At 23.6% G+C, this 26,513-nt stretch overlaps 1 protein-coding gene and 1 long non-coding RNA gene across 4 annotated transcripts in view; both read right to left on the reverse strand.

Annotated features, from left to right (window-relative positions):
* The window catches only part of LOC126910473 (galanin receptor type 2), a 54,878-nt gene extending 29,535 nt beyond the window's left edge, over window positions 1-25,343 (reverse strand). The window contains exons 1-3 of one of the 2 annotated variants that reach the window (XM_050693078.1): window positions 25,167-25,343; window positions 15,184-15,244; window positions 6,361-6,456 (exon numbers count right to left, since the gene is read on the reverse strand). Coding sequence is in view for 1 of the 2 variants with exons in the window: in XM_050693077.1 (XP_050549034.1) it covers window positions 15,184-15,220 (37 nt within the window). In the remaining variant the exon portion in view is untranslated. The remainder of the gene's footprint in view (window positions 1-6,360; window positions 6,457-15,183; window positions 15,245-25,166) is intronic. The other variant, XM_050693077.1, reaches the window with a different exon arrangement.
* LOC126910510 (uncharacterized) lies at window positions 12,771-15,124 on the reverse strand. 2 transcript variants are annotated; one of them, XR_007705264.1, is made up of 3 exons: window positions 15,026-15,124; window positions 13,072-13,330; window positions 12,771-12,987 (listed from the first exon to the last, which is right to left on the reverse strand). It is a non-coding gene; the product is annotated as an uncharacterized LOC126910510 (long non-coding RNA). The 2 variants fall into 2 exon arrangements; XR_007705263.1 differs by having other exon boundaries at window positions 13,072-13,386.
* Window positions 25,344-26,513: the final 1,170 nt, after the last annotated feature.

Consider the following 26,513-nt stretch of genomic DNA (forward strand, 5'->3'; position numbering starts at 1 on the left):
TAGAAAGTATAGTTTGCATGATATTTAGAAAAACAAAGTTGATTAAAATGAATTCTTATTTCGAAGTATAGAAAATACAAACTCTTACAAAATTATTAAAATTTTAATTCATGAGATATCGCTTGAGTATTCATGTTTTTTCAACTAAAGTTGCAATAATTATAAACAAAATAATACTGTAAAATGAATAGGCTTTTAGATTCTTTTCAGCATATTTAAAAAATTAGAATAGATAAAATCTCATCATGATTGATAAACCAAAGTCATAGTGGCTGAATCATTGAGAAACGCTAAAAACTACTTAAGCGCAATAAAACGAACATTGATAGGCATAACTATTCATTGAAATGTCCTTAGCATTGTTAGATATTTGGTCCTTGAGATTACAAATGATTTGTTAAAAAATTCTAAAGAACAAGATAAGTTTCTTTATCTTCGACATCTATTAAATGAAAAGTCTAAATGTATATTTCTAAAATAATTTATTTAACTTGCGTGTTCTATAGTGGTACTTAAACTGTAATCGTAATCTAAACAATTAACAATTTTTTTTTGAAAACTATCAAATTCTTGAACATTTTCATAAAAAAAAAGTTATACACGTTATAATATTTATCATATTGTAAAAAAATCTTAGCTTAATAATAATTTTAAAAATATAATATTGAAATTTAAATATTTAAACATTTTGTTCTTCAACTCTATAAAAAATAAAATCTCTACAATTTATTTAAGTAGAAACTAATTTCTATGACAATGTATTAAACTGAAATAAATTTTCTAAAAAAACTATCAAACGGTATCAAGCACATAAAGTATTTTAGGTTTATATTTAATAATCGTATATTTTGTTATAACTTTATTTTTATGGTTCAAGGCGGTCATATTCAAGTACATTACTATTATCATCTTGAGGTGAATATTTTCAAGAAAAAATTACTTCCAAAAATTATAAATAACAATAAAATATATACTTTAAGGAAAATGATGCATTTTATAATGCAAACATCAATAGATTTTGAAATCATATATTTTTGAACTAGTGTTTATTGTAAGCTATGTTATGAAACTTTAATATATTAGAGAGTTTCCTATTATAACAATTTTCATATATTTCATATACTTATTATTATTTATCTTTAACAAATATTTAGTAAAATAAGGTCTTTTCTAATAAAAAAAAAAAAATTACGAAACAAAAAAACATTTTCATTTTTTCTTCTTTTTTATGCAGAAATCATGAAAATTAGCTTATTAATAAAACTTTGTGCCATGAAAGTTATTTAAACGATTTTTGTAGATTATCAGGTAAGATTTGCAATCGTGAATGTTACATTAATGATAGTATATGTTTATAACACGTCAAAAAAAAAAAAAACACTACAACTACCTACTATAACCTTCATGCATCTTTCGTGTCGACCACTCCCCTACTACGTTCCACCATACTTCATCTGAGCAATGTAATTTTCCCCTTAAACTGAGCGTTCAATGTCAATGTGAGATTCTCCGTTTTGTTTTGTACGAAGTAATAACCGTTAGAAAAATAAAGTGAAGTGGTCTACAAAATTGCTGGAGACCTCCGGCTGCACGTAGCAGTTAATTGACTAACAACATCGTTGTATGGTAGTCGATCTAAAAACGGACATAGGCGGCTAGTGTAATGATCTATCGCTATATGAATTCATTGAACTGTGCGCCGTATTGTATAGTAATATTTCCGCCGTATTCGTGAATTGATATTATTATTTGTTTGTTTATTTTTCACAGCAATCGATAGAAACTTGAAATTTTACGCAAAACAAGTACTATTGAAATAAGTAAGTTAATCTAAATTTAAAATACAAATTAAAAGCCACGATAAATTAAGGAACACATCATTTGAAAATAGTGATCAAATAAATTAGACTAATAAAATACATAATAATTTTAAACAATATATAAATATTTAACTTATTAATAATTTTAAAAACAAAATAAATTGTGATTTTAAATAATTAAAAAATCTAGTGCTCTATTAAATTATAACATTTAGATTACTAGAAATAATTTTTTTTTAATCGCAAGTATTCATTTTAAAATTAAATTTATTTGAAATTTCTAAAAACATAGAGTTAGCTATTCAGTAAGATAGATAGATTTTCTTATTTAAACGCAGTTTTTAACAATTTAATAAAATAAATAATAAATGCATGTACTAAATTATGATTTAGCTCTAGTACACAAGTAAAAAACAGCCAACTAAATAATTTATAAAACATTTTATCCGGAAAATTCTTTATTGAAAGGTAAGATTGGTGTATTACTAAAATCTGTTTTCGCTTGTTGATGTTTGTGCCTTGTTTATTTGTCTTAAAGCAGAATATGATAGCTGTGCATCAAATAATATAGAGTGATAAAAGTAGAAAATGAGCTGTTCATAATAAATGGTTACAAATGAAAAGCTCTTTACAAAAAAAAATGTTTTAATCATAAACGACTTGAAAAAATGATCGGAGGACTAAATTTCTTTTTTTCTCCTATCTAAAAATAAGTTTCACATTAAGTTGCATATAATTTATCTAAATTTCCGGAAGATAATTTTATTTTTGAGGTGATATAGCCCACAAAACCTCCTAAATTCTGCCTACGAAACGTATTTTTATCAGTTTATGACTTTTTGTATTCAATCGTTTACAACTAAATCATAATTCTGTGGTTATTGTTCAAAAGCGAATTTGTTGAACGTAGCCCTTAAATTCAAAAACAAACCTTAACATATTGTGAATAAATAAGGTTTGCTAAAATTTTTATTTGTCATTTTTCGCACATGACGGATATTTTCATTTGAATTATTACAACTATTTTTTTTAATAGATTATTAAGCTTTTGCATAAAAGTTATAGAATTAATAATAAATATTCTTTAAAGATATCAAATAAAAAAAAAATACCTAAAATTAAAATACGAAAAATAGTTTGCAATTAAAATGTTTAACATAATGGAAATATCATCTTGATGACAAAAATAACATAAAATATATAAAGGTATCAGTTAAAGATTAAGTAATTATAATTTCTTAAATTACTAATATATATATTTAATAATTTTTTAAATATCAAAGAAAAAAATAGTCCTTAATTTTATTTGCTTTGTTGGAGTTCTCATATATTAAATTATTTAGAATAGAAATATCTATAACATTTACGTTGATTATACAGGGTGGCCCACCACTCACTGACAACTTAAATAACTTTTGATCCAGTTAATATTTTTAGCTGATTTTTTTTTTTTAAATAATAGTTATACGTTAGGTCTATAGCTATATCTCAATAATTAATTTTCTTACATTTTATTAAAAATATTAATTATTTTTAAATTTTAAATAAAATGTAAAAAAAAAATCTAAGATAGCTATTTTGTAGAGTAGAATTTAAGAAAAATTTTAGTAAAAAAATATCTTATTAATATTCAGTAGTAAATATTCTGTAGCGTTTTGAAGTTTGTGAAAATTTGAATTTTCATGTACTATTTTACGGTATTAAACATTGAAATACGTATTGAGAAAAGGACAGAAGAAAACGCTATCTTTTCATGATTACTGTGTATACATATGATGATAGTGTGTATACATTACAAACTTGGCATAAATACCATGATAAGAAATTAGATAAGGCAATTATTACTTATCACTCTCATTCAAAAGTATATTGAAAAGATAGCGTTTTCTTCTGTCCTTTTCTCAATACGTATTTCAATGTTTAATACCGTAAAATAGTACATGAAAATTCAAATTTTCACAAACTTCAAAACGCTACAGAATATTTACTAATGAATATTAATAAGACATTTTTTTAATAAAATTTTTCTTAAATTCTACTTTACAAAATAGCTATCTTAGACTTTTTTTTTACATTTTATTTAAAATTTAAAAATAATTAATATTTTTAATAAAATGTAAAAAAATTAATTATTGAGATATAGCTATAGACCTAACGTATAACTATTATTTTAAAAAAAAAAATCAGCTAAAAATATTAACTGGATCAAAAGTTATTTAAGTTGTCAGTGAGTGGTGGGCCACCCTGTATAATTAAATGTAATGCGTTTTTTCAAAAGAAAGAAAACAAACGAATTCGTTTATGCAAATAAAAAATGCTGATGACGTATCAGATTGATAATTGAGTGTGTAACAAAAATTTTAAATGTGTCTTGTATAAACTTGGAATTTTTTTATTTTTAATAATAATCTTACAATTAAGACTAAACTCGTTTTAGGCAATCTCTTTATGTGCGTGATCTCGATCGTCTCTTATTGTATAGCATATAAATACATTTGCATACCTTAATTATTTAATCTTTTGATATTTTAAAATATTTATTTGATGCTTTTAAAATATTAAGAAATCACTGTCATCGATGATTATTTTTTACATTTTTGTATATTTTAATGAAGGTGTCTGAATAAGATTGAGAGGGTGCCATTTTTTGTTAAAACTGATAATTAGGCGCGAAAACATAAAATAAACAGCGAATTATGTTCTTTTTATACGCATATCATTTATACAATAAAAAGCGATAGCTTTTGATCAGCATTAAAAATGTAGAACATTTAACTCACAACAGAATCCATTGTATTCTGTACACGCATATTAAGTGTACCTTAACCATTCCACTGATTATGAATGTTGTGTCAAAAGCTTTTTGGGTTGAACTGGTTCAGTAAATAAAATGAGTGTCGTTTGAACAATGTGTGTTATAATATATAGCTACAGGACATTCGAGTCAATCAGATGTACTTAAAATTAAAATATGTTATTAAGTTTTGAACAACTTACAAATTTTACAGAAATAATCAATTTTAATATCTTATGCGCTACTTTCAGAAGATTTATGAAGTTCAAATAAATAATACCTTTTGAAAAATATTGCGTTAGTCGAAAAAAATATTTGAAAAATAATATTCACTTGATTTTTATTATTGTAGCATTCAATGAAAAACCAAATTAATAACAATCTAAGATGAAAATATTCTGAAATATCTTTAACTTTTTTTTTCGTCAAACTACATATTTTTAATGAATTTCATTTAATGAATGACATTTAAATAAAATGTTTCAGAATTAATGACGTTATGTATTTATTATGGAAATTAATTAAATTGCATATAAATTTAAAAGGAGTAAAGTAAGACAATTTATTTTTTCTTATACTTGTTGATTTTAGTATTTTAAAAATTGAAAAATACCTTACTTTACTCAATTTTGACTAATTGATCTGTGTCTAATAATTTTATAATACTAACAGTTTTATATTGAAATTCTATGGGTACATTAATGTATTAAATGCAATTTAATTATTTTATTATTAAACACAAAACATATGCTCTGTATAGTGTTTTATTATGTAGTGAGAAAAAAGTATGATTTTTCATATTTTATTATGTGTTTATGGAATAGGTCACAAAATAAACCTGTAATCTATCTATTATTGTCTTAAAATCAAAGTTTACAGTAATAAAAATTATAATGTTACAATATGATTCACTTTAGATTTTAGTAAAATGTTTATCATAGGCATATCGTATTTAATGTTTTTATAAACGTTATAGAATAATTAAATAAATTAGAAAGTATTATCAGAATCACTAAAAATGTGTTATTTTGTCAAGGCCAGTGAAATATTATATAAATCCGATACAAGTATCAAAAAGTGAGATTACATATTCTTGTTTGCTCGTTTAAATTAATAAAGGCTGGTCTATAAAATGATGAAACAACCATAATTTATAATGACATATTATCAGTATAAAAGTCAAGAGAAACAATGTTATTTATAGAATTTAAATCACGATTATAGAATGAATTATCAAAATTAAAAACTATCAAACAAATTATACACTCATAAAAAAAATCGTCTTCTAGAAATAAATAAACATAAATTAAACTCAATCTTTCTCTTAAAATCATTCATCAAAACTCCAAAGTTTGTATGAAACTTAGGGTTATAAACTGCTATTTATAAAAACGTCGAATTTATCCCCGATGTGAATATATATACATATTTTATTTTTTTGAGAGGGCTACATTTATTTTTTTAGGACAAAATAAGATAAATATGAAAAAAATGTAAGGCCTTTTGTGTATTTTTTTAAAGGACAAGTGTTGACAATATATTTATGGACCTTATCCTAAAGTCTCAAGTATCATATTTTTTCTATTTTATTTATGCAGATAAAATTTTTATTAAGTAGATTTATTTTGTAAAAATAAGAGTTAGCATACAAAAAAAAAAATCCTCAAAATGTGACACATGCATTGAATAAAGTTAAGAAAGTTTTATGGAATATAGACGATTTTCCAACATATTTATTTTACTTACTTTTAAATCCTTATTGATAGAAAAGCAGAGTATAAAAAGTATCTTGTCAGTTTATGTTGGTCACATTATTTAACCACAAAAGATCTTCAGAAAAACCTTCAAAAAGTTACATGACTAAGTATTTTTTATTATATAATATTTGACCTGTCAAGAGTTTCAACAAAATGAAAATATATAATGAACCATTTAGTCTATGTTTTGTTTTTTACTATTAGTTTCCCTTGTATTTCTTCTGTAATTGTTTTTTCAGACGAAAATACTTTACCTCATTAAAAAACATTTTATAAAATAAATAATGATATCTATGATAACATTTTGTTTCAATTGTTAAAAAAAAGCAGACCAGCACGATTTACAATTGTACAGACGTTGTGATGATATTTGCTCAAGGTAAATAAGGAATTTTATAAGCTCGAAAAAGCGTCAAAGCTGTCATAGTCCGTAAGATATTTTTTTAGAAAAACTGTTACGAAATAGTATAACTATTCAAATAAAAAATTACACAATTTCTTTTTAAAAGTTCAAATCAGAGTTTTTATTTATAAAAATAAAACGTATATTTTGTAATATTGTAGATTTATATGGTATTATTATTTTATTACTTCAACTATGACAAATTTTAGCACCTAATCAAAATCAAATGTATAATTTATATATACATAGGATATAATGTAATTTTTTTATAAAATAAAACAATAAATAAAGATGCATAATATTTATATTTATCATTTTGGTTATTTTCTACATATATTTTACTTTACAGGAGTTTACAGTATTATTACGTTATACGTTTAATATAGTTTAAGTTATATGGATTTATAATATTTTCGTTTCAGCAATATTTAATTTGTTATGTTTTACATTTTGTGATATTTAAACGTTATTGATAATTTTCTTATTGTATAAAAATTAACATGTGAGAACATATCTCACTTAAGTTTTATCTTGAGAAATACCGACTTGCTCGTAGTTATATTTTCCTCAAATTCATTATACCTTATAAGTTATAACAAATAATTTTAGTTATGTTAGTTTTTAGTTATGTTTGATGTTTTTATTTTTGTGTTATTTCATTTGAAGTTATGTATTGTTCGTCGTTATTTTATATTTTTCGTTAATCGTGTTTTTTTTTTACTTTTACGATTCCATTTGTTTTTTGGTTGTTATAATGGTATGAAAACAGTTTTAAGACCTAGTTAATAGTAAAAGATATAATAACACGAATAGAATATATTACTGCCTCCTAAATCAGTCTATAAATTGGGATAATTTAATCTTTTTGGAAATACTGCATGTAATGATATGTAAAAAGTTTGATTTTATTACTGTATTGAAAATACATTTTTAAACTGATTAATTTCAATTTATACAATAATTAGTGCAATAACGCTGATGTGTCCTTGGAAGATTGTCAAAAAGAAGTCTGAATTCCGTTTAAAATTAATGGTTTTAATTAAAATCGGAAAAATAGAATATTAAAAATATATTCAGGACTTATGTATTACTATTACCTGTCAACAACAGCGTTTTGTTTTGGTTTCCCTCATGACTTAATAGAATTCAACTAGCAAGTTAAGTTATCGTATTCATACAGATATCCCGCGGATTCTGCTCATGTCACATGACAGTCCATGGCGACGTTCATAAATCATTGTCTACTTCAGATGCATTAGCTACTATTTCAACTGTTGACAAACATATTTATACCCTCACAACTATCATTATCTCGTAGAATACCGCGTAATTTAAGAGACCTATCGTTTTTATTTTAAAAATGATTCATTCTTTCAGTTTTTATTGATACAGTTTAAAAATAAATATTTATATCCAAATTTTTTAAATGTTTTACATTTTGAAGTTTGAGTACTTTTACTCTACACGCAATTTATAATTCAATGTATGATTAAATAATTTTTTACTAAAATATTATTTGGATTTTAATTTTACTAAAAAAATTTGAATACATTTTAAAATTATTATTAAACTTCAACTATTAAAGTCTATTAACAAATACAAAACTATTACATTATTTATGATATTTGATGCTATATATATTGTGTCACTTAATTGATGTATGATAAACCACCAGTATCTTTAAATATAATTCTATTAACTTCATTTAACTTTTAAGACTTATACTATACTTCAAACCTTGTAATGGGATAATGACCAGAAAAAATATCTTATTTAATTTATTGAAAAAAAAAATACATTCTAAATAAATGATCTTTAAATAATGTATTAACACTCAACGTTAAAATTTCCTTAAACTTTTTAACTTATCATAATTCAAATTACTCAATGAGTATTACTGTGCTACGATTCAAGCAGAATCAAAATTTTATTATGAAACAAAATAACTATAATCAAAAATATAAAGATGAGTAATGAAAAATGGCATAAATATGTGTTGCTATAATTACAGTAAAAGATAATAGAAAACATTATTATTTAATTTAAAAGTTTGACTACTACAATTTTAAAAAATTGAAATTTAATTTATAAACATACTATAAATATTATAAATCTTTATTGAACACACAAAGAATTTTGGGCGTTGCAAAAAAAAGTATAATTTGCTGCTAATTTCAAATGTTGACATCAGTACTCAGCAGTGACAAATTACCTTTAGAATCCACTACGTTAAGAGTTAGATAATAACATTATTTAATCTTTTTTACTATAAAAAGTAAAAATTTTGGTTAGTTTTACTGTTTTAAATCTCTTTGTTAAAAAAAAAACAAATACAATAACCTAAATATAGCGTCAAAAAGTCATTAGTGCTCATAGACAGTGGTCTAAACTAAACAAATCAATTTCGAATCGCAGCTCGTAGTTAGTGAGACGTCAAATATGAGTGATTAATACCTTCTTTGAAAAATTTAACGTCATGATAACAGCAATTAATGGTATTATATTTCATAGAAGATACAAAGTCATGCGTACATATGAAATAGACAGGACGTGACAACTTTCGAAGTTCTTTATGTCTAATAAATTAATAATTGTTTTATTACACATATAGAGCATTTTATTGTGGCCATATAATAATTGTTTTAATATACAATTGTATAGTTGCATTTTATAATGTGTATATTGTAATAATGTCATTGTTATATTCATTTACCACCTTACACATCTGTATGTGTTAAAAAAGAGTTTTACTTATTACTTTAAACTAATCCACATATCGGCAGATCTTTAGTAATAAATATTAATAAATATTGCCCTTTATTTTTGAGAAGTGTCACCTGGGAGTTTATTCCATTACTAATTTATGTTCTTGCAAATTTTTTGAACAACCAATAGAATTTTTCAAAAACTAAAAAAAAACAAGATTTTATGATTTTAGATTTGGCATGAATTTGTGGCATTATTTTTATTATTTCCCACAACATAACATATCGCAAGTAAATAACAAACTCGATAAATTTAACAAAATATTTGATATAACAAATGATCTAAAGAAATATATTTATTTCTGTAATTTTACGTACAATATAAAATATATTTATTTTATTTAAATTTTTTTAATTCATAACTGTAGGATAGACTGCAAATTAAGACAATTGACACTTATTTATTTAATTTTTAGCTAAATAAATAAAATCAAATTCCAAAATATAAAATTAAGATTCTAACAAATTCTTATTTAATATTTATTAGTCTGTTTTTGTAATTACAAATTGTTTATTTTTTGTGTTATGTATACAATTTTATAGAGTTTTAACGAATTGATTTTTTGTTTACTTTACTTAAAATATTTAATCTTAAACAATAATAAAAATTGTTTTTTTAGCTTTAAATATCGTTTAAAAATTTTGTTTACTTGACAGAAGTGTAGAGTAAGAGCATAAACACATTATGCGAACAAAAACGTCATAGGCTAAGGATTTATGGTATCCGGTTATAAGTAGACCGCAAAAACTTTGAGCATCGACCAACAAGAGAAACGTTGCTGGTGCTAAGGATAAAATATTAAACACGGTTTATACCAAGTACTCTAGAGCTTATAATTGCTGAAATCTCTTTGTTATCATAGTATTTTTTTGTCTTAAATCCATTATTTAACGATTACTGGCGATGTGTTTCTATGTATAAAGATTTAATATCTAGCTAGAGTTATATGTCTAGTTAGATGTAACGAATTAATTAGCAAAGTAATATTCTCGCCTGGTTAATTCTTAAAAATAAATGAAAATTCTAATATATAGAATGATTAGTTCAATTATTCAAATACTTACAAAATAAAAATAATATTGACAATTTTTTTTCTTTATCTACATTTTATTCTTAATTTATACATCATGAAGTATTTTTTATATTTATCCCTTTTGTCTTATACAGATAATAATTTAATTTTTCAAATTGTAAGACACATATTAAACTAGCTTATATGATAGAAAATAATTTAATTAAGTAAATGACTAATCGATAACAACTTTTGTATAAAGACATCTGATGTTAACAATATTTATGTACTAAAACGAGACGAAAAGTCTGACTGACAAATGCATAACAATAAAAATAGTTATACCCTCGTCTCTCTTTATTAAGATTTACTGGTTGAAAAGTTATTATTGACCAGTCATTTTTTTAACTAAATAATTTTCTATTATTTAAGCTAAATAAATATTTATGATTCTCTTTCAAAATATAAAATTGGCACTCTTATATGGTATAAGAGATGAACCAATAAAGTACTTAGTAATTGGTAAATCATACAATACATGTAACTAAAAGTAGCCAAAAAAATATATATACATTAAATCATTTTTTTTTAAGTAATTTAGTTTGTTATGATGAACGGATCACTCTATATAAATGATAGTATGATTATTCCTTATTTATATTAAGCTTTATATATATATTTATGAACTACAATGACAGTATTATAATAAAATAACTATAATTTTCAAAACTAGAAATTTCCATAAGCATCAGAAATTTTTACCAAAATTGAAACTTAAATATTATATATGTATAATATTATTTTTATGATAATTTGAAAATAGTTTATTGACAATACAGTTTTCTGTCTGTCAAATTAGTATCCAGATTTATGTATATATAAATAGTTAAAAATTATATGCAATTAATCATACAAATTCTTGAATTATACAAGAATTATTTATTTTTAACGAATAAAAATAATTGAGTGGGTTGGGTTTTATGAATAATAGTGATACAATAACTTTATTTAGTTTAATTTTATTATTTTTCGTATTAGTTTTTATGAAATAGAAAATAAAACTATAAAATTTTATGATCAAGTTTTAATATTATAGATGTTTCGTCTATTCCAAGGCACTAAATTATTTACAACTAAAAAGTAATATCAGAAATATATTTTTAGCTTTTTTAGTTTCAAGTATTTTTTTGTTCTATACCCTATACGGATGTTAAATATACGTTTTAAAAAGAAACATACATATTTAAGTTGCTTGTAAAATAGAATTTGACTGATCTGACTTTTAGATCAGTATTTCGGAAGTTATTACTGTTTTATAATATACACAAATAATAGAGAGTTGGTGAGATACAGATTATGACTATTTTGAAGTTATTAACACTTTTATAACTAGGCATAAAGAGGCCCTAAAATATCTATATATTTGTTTGAAAATTATACACAATTATATCATATTAAATTTAGAGATTTTTAAATAAAGAAAATAATACTAATAAAAATCTCTAAAATGTAAAATTTTTCCGAAATTTCTTCAGTATTTAATTTTTAGAAAACCTACGGCACTAGTAGTTAATAAAAAAAACTGATTGAAATCTATTAACAGAATTAAAAAACATGCTGTTAAAACATAAGTTTTAGTGTCACTGTGAATAATAAGATTACTAATACAAAATTTTTAAAAATTAATACAGAAAATCCAGTTTTTTGTTTCAAGTTTGTTCAGATCTGTACATTCATAGCAGTAAAATGTTTCATTGACATAATTCCAACGTAATTGAAAATTTGATACACTCTATTTATAAATCAACTTGTTCAATATCTATTTTGAACACTATACCATTTTTTTTTTACTCATAAATACTATCATAAAATAACTTTTACAAGTAAACAAACATCATTAAATTAAGTGAAAAATTTTCGAAAATACTAGTGTTAACAGTTTAAATTTTGCTGTATTTTATATGCTATGAAAGTTTATATATTAACTATTTAAAATTGTATGCTTCATTCCCTACTCTATTTCAAAAACTTGTAAATTCCCTATCAATCTTGAAAAAAATTTAGGTTTCATTTTTGAATATTCTATTGAAATTTATGTAAGTTTTGTTACTTACTTTGGTACTTTGATTTACTTATACATATGTAAAAATAAGTGAATATTACAATTAAGATTATTAATTAATAATCTACTCGTTTTAAATTTTGCACTCAAAAGATGGTTAAAAACGAAATGTAGTATATTGATATTCAAAATCTCTTGTAGCTTGTACAAAATAAATATATATAAAGCATTTATTTTTTGAAGGTATATATTAAATATGGTTCAGCAAAGTCTACTGAGGGTGAATGTGTTTTCCGTCAAATACAACAAGAGTGATGATAAAAACGTTTCTCTTCGGTTGAATGTATACTCGGCTATTACTAGTCTACGCTAGCTGAATAATAATACAAAAAAAAAAAGACTTGATGTTGTATTAAATTTCTGCCAAATACATAATATTTTATCGAGACTCACTTACGGTTTCAAAGATATGATTTTTAACGATACACTTCCACATCACATTGTTGAAATGTAATAAATAGAATTTATTATTTTCCGCTTTTTTGCATACTATAAAAGAACACCGACGGAGTTTATACTTCGTCAATAGGTTTAGAAACGAGCAAAGTCAATTGATCAATCAGTTCATCGCATTCACTTTCCACGAGTTTCGGAACGGTCGTATGATGAAGTGCAAAAAAATGTTATGGAAAATATATTTTGCTGTGTGCTTTTTCCTGTATAGTAATCGTAAACCATGTAATGTGTTCATTTCAGTAACAAATTCTTAAAACTAAAAAATAATACTTAGGTACACACTTCAAACAACTCAATAACGTCTGTATATTATTTAAAAATTAAGTTATGATTTGTGAAATGACGAAACGCACATGTGTATTGAATTCAAAACAAATGACACACGATCCATCTAACTAAAAGTTCTCTTTAGTAATAAAAATTTAAAACTAGACTTGTTAGGCATGCCGTTGTATTTTAATTTTAAATATTAAATATTTTTTTAAATTATTTTAAGCTTTTATTCTCTTTTAAATATTATTTGTAATACAATAGTTAATTCACGAGATGATGATGTGTTTATTGTTAAAAAAGATTGTACTATTTGTTACTTAAGTACAATGAGGCATTATAGTTTAAATTTAAAATATTACTGTCGCATTTAAATGTTACTTTAATCATAATTACTAGTGTATCTATACTACTAGGGACATTTGTACGTTAGAATAATACATTGTTATTAAGTGTAATTTGGATGTTACAAAGTCCTTCAATCGTAAATATACAAGTCTAGATCGTGAGATAAGTTGAAAAACACTAAACCGTCAAACGTGACTTGCATTTTTGTCACAATTTAATCTAATAAACACGATCAATACTTCTTTTGTTTTATCTTTAACTGAATAAAATATTCATTAATATTAGTAATATATAAAGTAAAAACTTCAACTTAATTAAAAATTTTTATAAAAACTATAAGAAAAAAAGTATTGCAATAAAAAACTTGACTGAATATTAAAACAATACATAAAATATTGTAAAAAAAGTAGTAGGAAAAATTATACTTAATAAAAAAATATGAAAAATAATATAAAAGGATTTCCATTTCAATAAATAAACTAAATATTAAAATTTATTATGATATTTGTATAGGCGCATAAAAAAAGTTTTTAAGTCAGTTTCAAAATCTTACACAACGATGTTGAAATTTGAATACTTGGCATTGGTCGTGTTATGAACTGTATATACACATACCATATGTTTATGTGTATATATTAAGTATAGACATAATTGTGATGTTTTATAAAAAAATAGTAACACAGAAATATTTGATAATTTTCTCAAGGTTTTGAAAGGCTCAATCGCGCTTAGTATTTGCAATTTACTGTTACTTTTAACAATTTTGTGAAGTTTATAATTTCGGTCAAATTTATTAATGATTATTTTTCTTCTTTTTTATTTAATTCTTCAGATGCTACCACAATTCTATACAAATATTTGTATACATAAAAGTTTACTGAGTATCATCAAATATTCTAAATATTTTACACACTACAAAAATTATTTTTTCGAAACGCCTAATCCAAAAAATGTTGTTATTTTTAAATAACGTAATTCATTTAACAAAATTCGGTAGTTATAAATAAATATTAACTTACATATTTTAATCTAACCTTGTTGGTAAAAAACCGCAAAATACCGTAAATCCATATGTATGTCAAGGACTAGTATCGACAAGATTTTTTCCTTATAAAATGTATTATTGAGAATAGTTTTTGTGCATTAATACTAACCGTAGCACTGTTCCAATTCAAGGATCCCGCCAAAAGGAATCACGTTTAAAAATAATAATAAGTGTTGATAAAATTCTGTTTAAATTATGTGAGAATATGAATGAATACAGGTTAATAACTGACCTAAGTTCAATGTTGTACAACGTCCATAGTGAACAATGATAACCAACCGTTACAAATTATGCTCAATAAATATGATGGAAGCAACGAAATATTTTTTAAGTAAGGCAAATTACTTACGGGATTTGTTTACTTTATTATTATTATAAGGGATTACTCACCAGGTAGATGAGTCTCGTTGAAATACATTTTTTCCATCTTGGTTAATCGTCTTAGTGGAATCTAAAAGGCAATAAAATATATTTAAGATTACTTTTCTGCCAAGTTAAAATATATACATATTTATATAAAAATTATTCATTGATTAAATCAATATGGTTAATTCCAGACATTCAATTATATATGTTAACATTATATATATATTATATTCGTTTGCTTTCTTTATGAAATAACAATTAATCAAATACTTACCTTATACCTTATCAAAACCTTATATGACATATGTTTAAAAATAAAGATCCAATTTATAAAGGTATATTGTTAAACTATGTACTAATTATAAACTACTTCAACGATAATATAATTAGTATTATATGCATTTAGAAATTACACTATTTCTTACATCATTTCAAGTAAGAAAATATACTTTAATTTCTTTTTTTATTTTTGTGATTTTTAAATCATTTACACATACCTATGTTAAAAATAAAATTGTAATCGTTAAATTATCAGGAAATTTACATAAATTATAATGTGTATGACATTGTATTTATTAAACTGACTTGATTTTTAACTCATTTTCCATCAATATGTTTATAATTAAAAAAGTTTATATTTGTATAAACATCTTACAATAGTATATTTATTGATTTAATTGGGTCAAAATGGAACTAGACGTCAAAAAATGATGAAATACATTTAACACTTTGTAATTAAATTATAAAATAAAAAATTTTATACATTTAAAAATTGCCTATCTTCAGCCTACATTTTTTTAAATCCAATGTAAATAGACTCATTATCAATACCATATGGACTTGATAACACCAGAGGCATATTATTTGTTAACCAGTTTTATTTAAAGGCCACTTAAATATGACTCAAAATAATTTAAAAATAGGAAAAGTATTAACTTTACATTGCATAATGTGCCACATATAGAATTATGAAGTATTTTTCATTTATAAAGCGTATTGATGAACACAGATTAATACACTTATTTGTATAATCTTTTATCATTTAATTAAAATAATATAATAATTAATTTATAATAAATATAAATTAATTACGTCAAGTAAAATTATAAAATAAAAGTATGAGTTTATTAAAAGTACAAAATTTGAACACTTATAACTTATGTAGATTTTAATTTAATTTTAATTAACACTTTGAATGACATCATTGACGAACTCATATTGACTAGTTATCTTTATAAACAGTAAATTATATTTTATAATTTGGATTAAAATAAAATTTTATAAAAAATAGTTATTTTTACAAAATTTAATGCACTATTTGACGATTAATCATTAATGTATACATTCTTTTAAGGTGTATCAAGAATCACAAGAAAATGGGACCAAAATTAAGAAGCGATTCCTTAGATAATATAGACAATATGATCTCACCAATATACGCTTTGTCAGAAGTTGGGATTGACGTAAACAGCTCAATAGGTTGGACTGTAGGATACAAAGCTATATCAGTTGATGAACCTAAAAAAACACCAAAAGTTTATCGAGTTGATTTACATTGTAGTTCAAAAAATATAGACGCAATTCTTCATATGCTTATAATATTTTTAGTTATATTTATTATTGTTAATTGTCTTTGTAAATTTATATGGATATTTTTAAAATGAAATACATGAATTTTGAAATATATAACATATTACAAGAAAAAACATAGAAAGAAAACTCAATATAACTTTTCTTCAAAATATTATTTTTAATTTTAAATCCGTGACTTTAAATGTTAAATTATTATTAACCAAATTCAAATGTAAAATAAAATTTTAAATTGTTTAAAGCATAATTACTGAAATTATTAAAATAAAAATTTATAAACAATTTTTCTAGTTAATGTTAAACATAATTTATTTAATTTATTTCTCAATTGTCTATTTGTTTTTCTAAATTAATATTATTCTTAATTTTGTGTTTTATTTTTCAGAATATTAAAAATTTACTATTTTTCTCTTCATAGTTTCCTAATTAATGTTTTTAATTAAGTATTGATATTTTTATAAGACTTAATTTATTTAAAATATACGTGCAAGTTATTCCGGCATAAACCAAAAATAAACAATTTTTAAAAGTAATTGTTATGTTTTAAGAAAATTGCTTATTTATAAAAAACTGTATTACACGTAATATTATACATATATAATTTACTCATTTTATGACTGTGAAATATTAAGATTACATTGTAAAATTTGTAAAAATTAAATATGAAATAATATATTTTAAATACAATATAAACACATATTGTATAATATGTATAGTGTTCAGTAAGTAAAAAAACAGGTTTCTATTGTTCTCATTGTTTGTAGCAACTGGCCTGTTTCCTTACTTTTTGAACACTCTATATCATAAAATAAAGTGTTAACTTTTATTTCAGAATTTTTTATTTTATCAATTAGGTTTATAGTTTGCTATATTGCTGGTTATAATAGGGGTTTTTTATTTAAAGTATCTCTTAATTGATTTCAAGAGTAAACAAAATAATCCATTATAATTTAAATGTAATGATTTTGCAACAGTTTTGAATAAAATTTAAAACTACTATAAAGTCCCATTATCAAAGTATTACTTATTAAACTATACTTAGTTATTTAAGTCTGATTTTAATTTAAATTTTATATCATAGCTATTTGTACTACTACATTTTTTTGTAAAGATTAGCCCTCTTTATTTTAACATACTTACTGGATTGGTATTAACAGCTGCAGAAATTTCCCTTGACAATATTTAGAGCTAACATTTGAATTATTTTTATTAATATTTTTTTAAAGAATTATTAAATGGGGTACTTACATTATACTCATATATGTCCTTTATTATATATATTAATCATTTAACAAAAAATATAGATATAAATAATTGAAAAAAATATTTAACTAGAAAATTATAGCAGCACAAAAATATCATCTTTAGTTTAACTTTGAAGGTCTTTTACAAGTAGAAAATGTATTTAATTAGAGTATGTAAAATAACCTTAAATATAACATATCTTTGAAGCTCACAGTATTTCTAGAATATTTTTAAAAGTTAAATTGAATAGATTACCTAGAGAGTTATAAAACTTGCCATTTTGAATACCCTCCCTGTCGGTAGGTAAAGGATCAGATTTTTGAAAAAAATATACCTATTGAAACACAAATATATAAGGTATTTATAAAAAATTATAAGTAGTAATTTTTAGGGTCAGCTTTTGAAAGTTACAAGAAACTTATAATTACTTGAAAGCTACATTAGTCAAAAACCAGATGTGGTCAACAACGTTAGTCAAAAACCCTGATACGGCAAACAACGTTAGTCAAAAACCAGATGTTATCAATTTTATAAAAGCAGACTGTTATCAAGATAAGCCGCCAGTATAGTTGCAGCCACCGACTAGCAACCATCACTCTGAAGATGGACTCTGCAATGAGTCCGAAACGTCAGAACTCAACTGTAAACATGGATATATCCTCAAGCACTTCAAGCAACAAGACAATCCATGAAAGTTTTAACACATTCATACTTGAGAGCTATTAGATAAAAACAGACTCAATAAAGTTTTAGCTTGTCGATAACTATTTTTTGAGTTTTTATATATTTCAGTTATGGGCAAGTGGGAAACACAACATACTAGTATTATAATCAGATTATTTGCGTTATGATAAAAGTAAAAAAAAAAAATACAAATTAATGTTTAAGTTTTCTTTTTTGTTCTTCAACACATAACTCTATCATAATGTCAAACATGTACAATATTCTTTTGATGTATAAATAAAAATAATACGTTATGCACAAACCACGCATTGAGTTTTACTAATATTGTTATAACAAGTTACTTGAAGTGTAATTTAATTTATACCTAAAACACACATTCAAGTTTATTAATATAGCCCAAAATGTCTAAAGTATTAATTAGTTTTACTTTTATTCAAACATATATATGCGACGTATCTCAGGCTTTAATTATGAAACTGCTGAACACGTATTATTATTTATTATTCACTTAAATACTTATAAATATAACTTTAAAAGATAGAACTTCAGATTAATTGCATAATATTTTAATAAAATGATTAGGTCATTCAACAACGATTTCATTTTTATTTTTATTGAACATTAAACATCAGTACATTAAACTAGACTTAGATAGTACTCGCAACAGTTCTTAGGAAGCCGAATTATCTTATAATAGACCAGATAGATTATATTATATTAATAAATCTTGAATTGAGTAAGCTAATGGTTGAGGAGAGGAATTACGAATATTGTAGGAGTGAAGATATATATGTTGACTATATGAATAAATGATACTGTTTCATATATATTTTTTTAATAAATTACTGCTGGCACAAATATATTCACAGTTGAATAAACAAATAAAATATTACGATAGATATTAAATTTTTATTTTACGATAAGCTATATTACTTATTTAATATTAAGAAACAATTTTTGTATATCATGAATGCCATGTAATGACTATAAAATAAACAATCTCGTTTCTTGATGATTACACTTAGCCATTTTATCCATTTTAAAGGACTTGCAAACATTTAGCATTGGGTAAAGAAAAATTGTAAATTTACCCGATATACCTGTATATCTCTTTTCTTACTTTTATTTTTCAAGATTTTCCGGAAGAAACAGTAGAATAGTAATGAAGTAAAGTACTAAGTAAAAAAGCTATGAGACTCTCATAACCACAAATATCTATAGGTTACTAATTTTATGATCAGATTTTATTAAATGAAAATATACTAACTTAACGAGAATCCTTTAAAGGTATCTCTTACAAAATTCCTATTCGAAAAATTATTTTGTTCATATTTATCAATCTAATGTATGTTAGTGGGGGGGATTGATGTAGCAAAATTTATGTTTCAATTTAAATAAAAGAATGAAGTACAAAACTATTTTTTGTTTATTTTTATTTTATTATTTTATAAAAACATGAAAAAACAAATTATTATAGTTTTATTAAAAATGTTTTATGAAGTCCAGGTATAAGGAAAACACAATTAAAATATCACTGGTTTAACATTTCTTAATGTTTTGAAAAATTGAAGCTTAAAGAATTTACTAAACCTCGTTTCAATATAACTAAGTTATTTCCTATATATTATAAATGTCTAAATGTATTGAAAATTATGATTAAACATTTACACCAGACATTACACAAAGAAAATAATTTCCAACTTACGTTATTCGGTAAGCTGTGTGTAATACAGTTCATATTGTGTGCATTAAATTGATGTACGAGAAAACTCTGAGAAAATTAATATGACTGTTTACCCCTCTTCTATTTGCTCAGATTGACAAATTATAAAGAATAATTGATTTGTCATTCACTAAATTTCTCCAAAAATAATAATACTATTAGAAATTTTGTATAATTATATTTAGTATTATTTATTTATTTTTTAAAATAGAGCTATATATTGAATAAAAAAAAAAAAAAAATTAAGAGATTAAAACCACGACTTCCACAAGGCTTACTAATTTCCCCATGATTATCGTCATCCGACAATAGCACACATTTTTAACTTAATACATTTTGTTTTTATTATAAAAGCACTATTATGTAGAAACAAATACCTCAAAAATATTTTAAACAAAATCAACATTATCAATTATAATCCTCTATTAATTAAACAACAATATATGAACTTATTTTACAATAATTTAGATAATTTAAGAATAATTAATTACTATAATGTGTAAATTAGTCAATAAATGTAAAACGCCTGTAACAACAAATGCATATGCATTTAAATTAACTAATCTAAAGTGCCGTTTTAAACCAATCGAGTAAATAACTTATCTACTAATGTTTTTAACGATATACGTAATAAAAAAAATATTTGTTTCTTAACATAAGCATATGATGCACATAACCTATTTGCGTAACATTTATTACACTAGCTGTAATATGCAACTTTTTTATGTTTAAAAGGACGATTACTTGGAACGGAGAAAAGAGCAGGAGGGAATAAAATAGGTACATATTGCTTAATGAATGAAAATAAATGTATGAAAATCTATTAAAGTTCTGTAAATAAAATCTTAAAGGTAAAGGACAGAGGGTAATTTATATACTAAAAGTAGCAATTAACAATTATCAGTTACTAAAACAAAGTAACAATTTGAAATAAATAAATGTTTAAAATTTTGATCTGTATGATTATAACCTGGATAAAATAAATAGAGAGATTCATTATTGAGCTGAATTATAGAGATATATGTCATTGGATATATGTTGAATAAGGCACGACAGCATAGGACGTACGGACATAGTCAAACCGGTCACACGAAAGGGTATGAGAGGGGAGTGGACGGGGTATCAGAGACTGCCACTTTCTGTCTAACACTAGCATATTAAAGAATCCATTTATATCTAACAAAAACCATTGTACTTTTAATTTATTTGTAAAAAAGGTTTTTTTTAATAATATGTTTGATTGAAGCACGGACTTAGGAATTTAATTCAGAGGGTTTTGAATATAATTTTCATCCTTTCCACGCTATATTATCAAGTTTAAATCACTTTAATGTAAATAGATTTGAAAATTTTCAATAGAAGTTCAGTCCCATAGACTGGATTTATGATTCATCAAACAAGTACTACTCTAATAAAAGCATTTCTATAAAAACGATGTTTTTATTAGTTTTTACCAATTAGTGGCGGTAAAATGATAAGTGATTAAGGGTATAGATCACTCTACCACCATTACCAAATACTTATTGACATTTTTGTAGAATTTTAATTATACAGAGTGATCGGTATATTATAAGCCACTTGAAAAAATTTTTTTATTCCTTTTAATTGTATACAATTATTGATTTATCAGTTAATAATTAATTTTTAGAATTATCTTTGATAACATACAGGATTGTCAACTTTATTTTTTTTAAATGGTAACGTACATATTTACTTAACTTATAAAATTATCTAATTAAAAAATGACTAGTTGATAACAGCTTTTGTAACAGTACTTTAATAGTATTCTCATTTTTATACTTAGGCGGAACGAAGAGTACGACTGGGAAATAACTAGAGATAAAATAGCTCACCTCTAGTCACTACTTTAAATTGTTAATTACATTTGAAATACTAATTCAAAAGTTGTTATTGGCCAGCCCATTTTATTAATTAGGTTATTTCCTATTTTATAAGCTAGTTAAATATGCATATTGTCATTTAAACAAATAAAGTTGACACCTCTATAACGTATAAGGAATGATTCTAAAAAGTAATTATTAGCTGATAACAAGAAATATATGCAACTACAAGGGAAATTTTTTTTTTCAAACTGATCACTCTGTATAATGAGTTAATATACTTAATTAATATTTTAACATTTTTTAAATAATTCATGGACAATGTCTCAAACATGTTTAGATGGTTAAAATCAATGACTCTAGATTAACAACAATTTCCAAGTTCAAACTTTATTAAAAACACATTAAAAAGTTTAAAAAATTAATTGTATAATTTATATTTTTATACAGGTTCAACCTAGGCAATTTTTAATAAAAAACTGTACTTTTTTTAATATCTGTTTATCACTCAAAAATTAAAACTGAATTTTTTTTCATCATTAACTATAAGTCATAGATAGTGTGTACTAAAAGTTTGAAATTGATGTTAGTTTTGTACTTATATGTAGTGCGCAGTCGCTTGCATAATGAAATGTATTCATTAGTTCATCGGAGTGTTCTCTTAGATGACGTGCTGCAGCTGATAAAAATTTTATTTACTTGTTTTTAGCGTTTGTTTATAATGTGTGTGCTATTTTAATACGTTATATTGTACTTGAACGTATATTAGTATTTGTCTTTATTTTTAAAAGGGATAACGGAACACAGTCGATTGTGTCGAGCTCAACTGTGTAATTCATGTACATTATATGTAATGTACAGAAATTGTTTGTAATATTTGTCAAGTAGATGTTTGACGGATTGCAAACTTGCCATTAGTTCAGTGTCTATAAAAGCACCAGGTCAGAGTTGTATTATAATTGTAAATATTGTATAGGTTAATATTATGCTCATTAATTGATTGTTACGATAGAGTGAAGACCTACTAACATTAGTTATAAGTAGATTATGTATTATTTATATTAGAATAAAAGCAGTAAAACCCAAAAGTGACATACAGTCCATAAAAATTTGAATTTTATTTATTTGTATTTTAATTTATCTATTAAAAAGAAAGAACTAGCAAAGACGAGATCTAACTCAGAGAATTGTCGTCCGAGTAGTTGAGTTTCACAACTGTAACATTGATATTAAAGAAGTAATTTAAATTTGTTATAAAAGCGACTATTTTACTTTTTACAACTAGAAACGTCATAATAATATAGTAAAATATAAAAAAAAACTGTAATTTTATTTAAAGAGTGCTATAAAAATGTTGAGTTTTTTTGAAGTATTAGTGCAACCATATGTGAATGATTTGATATGGATTGATCCTGTTGCCATTTAAAAATTAAAATTGAGACTCCTATAAGTTACAAGATGATTCTAAAAAGTAATAACTGATAAATTAAAAAATATATGTAACAAAATAAATTCTAAAAATTGTTTTTTAATCAGTTACTTTATCGTATTATGATAAATGAATAATCAAATAAAAAAAATTAGTAATTATCTTTCATATTATATTATATAGAAGTTAAAAGGATAAGGACTTGAACCAAACCATAATATTTATACTAATTGAATACATTTTAAATTTAATTCAAAGTGCATTGTACGCATAAAAATGTATGTTCAATAAGTCAGGAAACAAGTCAGTTGTTACAAATAATGAGAACTATAGAAATCTGTTTCCTTACTTACTGAACATTTTATATATTTTTTTTAGGTGTTGAATTTTCAAAAGTAAGTATTTTTCTAATATGTCAATTTATTGAGAAACCTGTAGCGATAAAAATTACATAGAATCTAAAAATTAGAAGAATTTATGTCAAACCTTAAATTTAAAAAACATAAAGAGAAAAAATAAAATTTAATTTAACATTTTTTTTATTCTTTTTAATTAAATAATATATTTGAATTTTATAAATAAAAAAACAGATGGTGTTTTTAAAAATCTTTCAACATCAATAGTATCTTTTATAAATATTTCAATTGATAGTAATGTTAAAGCAGTATAAAATATAAACTAAAAAAGAATTACAATAATTATAAATTTAATTATATATATATATTTTAAGAGACTTTTTTTCTATAGCAATATTTTACTTTATACACTTTATAATATTAAAATTATTGTATATTTTGACTTAGCACGTATCAAATGAAAATTTTGTACTAATCGACGTGGTATTATTTTAGTAATGCTCAAAGTTTCTCATTAATAGTGTCTCAAGTAGACTAGGGGCAGTATTTTAATATCTCTACATTCATGTAGATAATTCTATACAAAATATAGTAACAAATAAAACCACGTTTATATATTTTTGTGGTCTCTTTAAACGATTTAAATGCAAAGTTTCACGAACATTATAATGTCATAATATCACCGTACAAATGAGTATTAAAATATATTTTAAAATTCATTTAAAATATAATTAATGATTAATTTTCATGAAAAAAATATTAATATTTGACCAGTAGACTTAAGAGTTGTATGTTAATTTTCTTGAGTTTAAAGACATTTCATTATTGATCAATATTATTTTAAAGTGGTTGAAAAACACGAAATATTATTTTGAGTAGGTTAGAAGAACATTCAATATTTAACAGAAATGTACATACTTTTTCAGTAAAAGTACTAGTATATAATATAAAAAGTTCTTCGAATATTAAATATTCCATGAATAACATCTGCATAATAGTGTATAATCAAATAAAATATCACAATTGATGTATTATTTTGTTCGTTAAATAATTATGACTAACTGCCGTAAATTAAATTTTATGTAAAAAAATATTAAACGGTTTAGTATAGTAGAATTTTTAAATTAGTGAAACGTTACCTTTGGAATACACGTGGATTGTAGGCTGTTTTATTATTATTATTTTTGATGTGTTGGATATCCGAGACAAGAGTGGCGACGGCGGTCATGGACCGGGCACGACTACCGGCAACCAACTACCGGTGGAGTATTTTGTTGGGCGAATGTATGCGCTGCTGTCGGTGGTTTTAACCTTTAACGACGGGGAGAGTGCCGTTTTACCCTCGGCCGATTATCCCCATTCGAATAAAAACACCTTTTACCCATGGTGGTCATACGAAAAAATAATAATTATTATTATTAGAATTATTCTACATAGATGTACACAGATATGTATTTATGAATACATTATAAATATTATTAAAAAATATGTATAATATTATATATTATACATTATTATTATTATGTGGTGTTAACTTAAGCTTTAGAATCTATACTGAAGGGGTTCTTGCACACATACACAAAACGTTGTCTAATGACGTCACGAACAAAGCATATATTTTCACACGCAGCGTTTCCAAAACTACTCAGTAAGCGCATCAACAGGTGTGTAGGACGTGAATACTCCGTAAAAAAAGCCCTTCACACGAACAGCGATTGATTTATATACACGACATGTCTGTTAATATTTTATGCAGTATCTTAAAACATACTTAGGCACGTATTATTCGCTATATTGTCCAGCAATATTTGAATTTCACACATAAAAGTTTAAACGAACTGACATCACAAATTAGTTTGGTATCTTACAGTTCTTACCTCGAAAATAATGGTCTACGACTTTTCTGACAGCCAGTCGAATTATATACATAATTTTCTTAGCTATAGCAAGTAATATAAGTTTAAAATAGTAAATATAAAAGTGAAATAGTTACAATGATACATGGCTATTTATTACAGTATTGTGTACAGTATTACAGTATTATGTGATTTAAACTTTTAATTGTAATAGTTCCAAACAAGTTATTATTCGTATTATCTTACTATTAATCTTTATTGAAATATGAGCATACTCTTGAGCTTTTAATAATATCTGAATTTAATATTTATACAGATAAATGTATAATTGTGTAAAAGGTATAAATAAACTAAATGTGTCTTGTAAAAAAATTATGTATGATTAACATAAAATCTTTATGGGTTTCCAATTCAAATTTAGTAATCTATGAAAACATATATATGTATCTTATAAGTTAGACCAATTGAATTTCTTTAACTTCGGTTGTCTATAACTTATCTTTTATTAGATTATAATTTGTTTTTAGAATTTAAATATATATTTTATTTGTCAACTATTAAAAATTTAAAATTATATAAATAATATAATTTTTTTTTTTTTGGAGTATGGATTGCTAATGGAGTATACGT

Source organism: Daktulosphaira vitifoliae, unplaced genomic scaffold (assembly GCF_025091365.1).
Source record: "Daktulosphaira vitifoliae isolate Bord-2020 unplaced genomic scaffold, ASM2509136v1 Scaffold_1, whole genome shotgun sequence".
NCBI classification, from domain to species: Eukaryota; Metazoa; Arthropoda; class Insecta; order Hemiptera; family Phylloxeridae; genus Daktulosphaira; species Daktulosphaira vitifoliae.